Source organism: Lactuca saligna, chromosome 8 (assembly GCF_052625555.1).
Source record: "Lactuca saligna cultivar CGN05327 chromosome 8, ASM5262555v1, whole genome shotgun sequence".
Classification (NCBI taxonomy): Eukaryota; Viridiplantae; Streptophyta; class Magnoliopsida; order Asterales; family Asteraceae; genus Lactuca; species Lactuca saligna.
Genome location: NC_136424.1, coordinates 61,413,112 through 61,414,847, shown reverse-complemented (window position 1 = coordinate 61,414,847; position 1,736 = coordinate 61,413,112). Strand labels below are relative to the sequence as shown.

Genomic DNA, 1,736 nt, shown 5'->3' with positions numbered 1-1,736 from the left:
AAAGGAGATAGATACTACCTACGCTTGCTTTATGTCATATTACTGGGCCTACCTGCTTTGAAGATTTATACACATCCAATGGTGTATTACATCATACATTTCGAAAAGCAGCTCTTGAAAAAGGTTTAATAGAGACTGATGATAATTTATCACAATGTCTTGTAGTGGCTTCCTTATTTCAATTTCCCAGCGCACTTAGAAGGTTATTTGCGACGATGTTGATTTTTTATGAATCAGGAAATGTTCGCAGGTTATGGGGCGACCAGTATGATTCTCTTTCTGAAGATTATAGGAAACAATATGGATGTGTCGAACGAGTGCAAAATATGGTCCTCATCGACATTAGAGTCTTCCTAGAATCTATAAGTAAAAAGCTTAGTGATTACGACCTTCCAAATGTCAGTGCACACATCGATTTACAATCCAAAGGCTATCGTGAGGTGCAAGAAGAATACTCTATAAATGTGGAATATGAAGACTTACATGCGAGAGACTCTCTCAATCCAGACCAGAAGTTCGCATATGATGAGATAATGAGGCATGTGGATAAAAATATTTTGGGTGTGTTCTTCATAAACGGTCCCGGTGGAACTGGAAAGACATTTTTGTACAAAGCTTTGTTGGCCAATATTCGTGCCCATGGTCTTATTTCACTTGCAACTGTCACGTCAGGTGTTGCGGCTAACAACATGCTAGGAGGGAGAACAACTCATTCATGATTTGGAATTCCCCTCAATCTTGATAATAACTTGATGTGCAAGATCACTAAACAAAGCGGGAAGGATCAGCTACCTCGCGAGCCAAATGTAATCATATGGGATGTAGCAGCAATGGCTAAGAGGCAGGCGGTAGAAGTAGTTGATTGGACAATGCAAGACATCACATATGAGAAACTCCCTTTTGGTGGAAAGATAATGGTTATGAGAGGTGACTTTAGACAAGTGTTGTCGGTCAGGAGACGTGGCACTCGAGCACAAATTACGGACTCTAGCTACGAATGTCACCTCTATGGGCTTCAATTAAAAGACTTCGATTAAATATCAACATGAAAGCGGTAAATGACCCATGGTTTTCTCATTTTTTATTATGAGTCGGTGATGGAAAGGAGGAAACATTGGACGAGTCCTTTATTCATATACCTGATAACATGTCCATCCCATACACTGATAAAACTAATTCACTAGACGCTTTGATTGATGCAATATTTCCTTCTTTGCAATCCAACGACGCCGATTCAAAATTTATCATTTTGAGGGCGATATTGTTAACTAAAAGTGAAAGTTTTGATGAGATTAATAATAAGTTGATCGAATGATTTTATGGCGAGAAAAATTTTTACTACAGTTTTGATGAAGCAAGATGACAAAAATAACTTATATCCGATGGAATATTTGAACTCACGAAATGTTAGTGGTGTATCCCTCATTATCTTCGGTTAAAAACTGGGTGCCCAGTAATACTTTTGCAAAATATTGATCCTTCAAATGGGTTATGTAATGGCACAAGATTGATATGTCTAGCTTTCCAACAAAATGTCATTGATGCAGAGATAGTTGTTGGTCAACATGCTGGAAAAGAGTGTTTTTACCAAGAATTCCTCTATACCCGTCTGACGATGAGATGTTCCCATTCAAAATAAAGAGAAAGCAGTTTCCAGATTAGCTTAGTTTCTCTATGACAATCAATAAAGCTCAAGGACAAACAATTCTAAATGTAGGTGTTTATCTGCCAGAATC

The 1,736-nt window shown here is 38.0% G+C and overlaps 1 protein-coding gene across 1 annotated transcript; it reads left to right on the top strand.

Moving 5' to 3' along the window:
* The first annotated feature begins 215 nt into the window (after positions 1-215).
* On the top strand, positions 216-719 carry LOC145009684 (uncharacterized). Its single transcript, XM_078968326.1, has one exon. The coding sequence runs from the start codon at positions 216-218 to the stop codon at positions 717-719; it is 504 nt and encodes a 167-aa protein (XP_078824452.1).
* The last annotated feature ends 1,017 nt before the right edge of the window (positions 720-1,736 follow it).

Excerpts from the sequence above, each read along its gene's own strand:
- LOC145009684 (XM_078968326.1), top strand. The coding sequence starts at position 216 with ATGTTGATTTTTTATGAATCAGGAAATGTTCGCAGGTTATGGGGCGAC.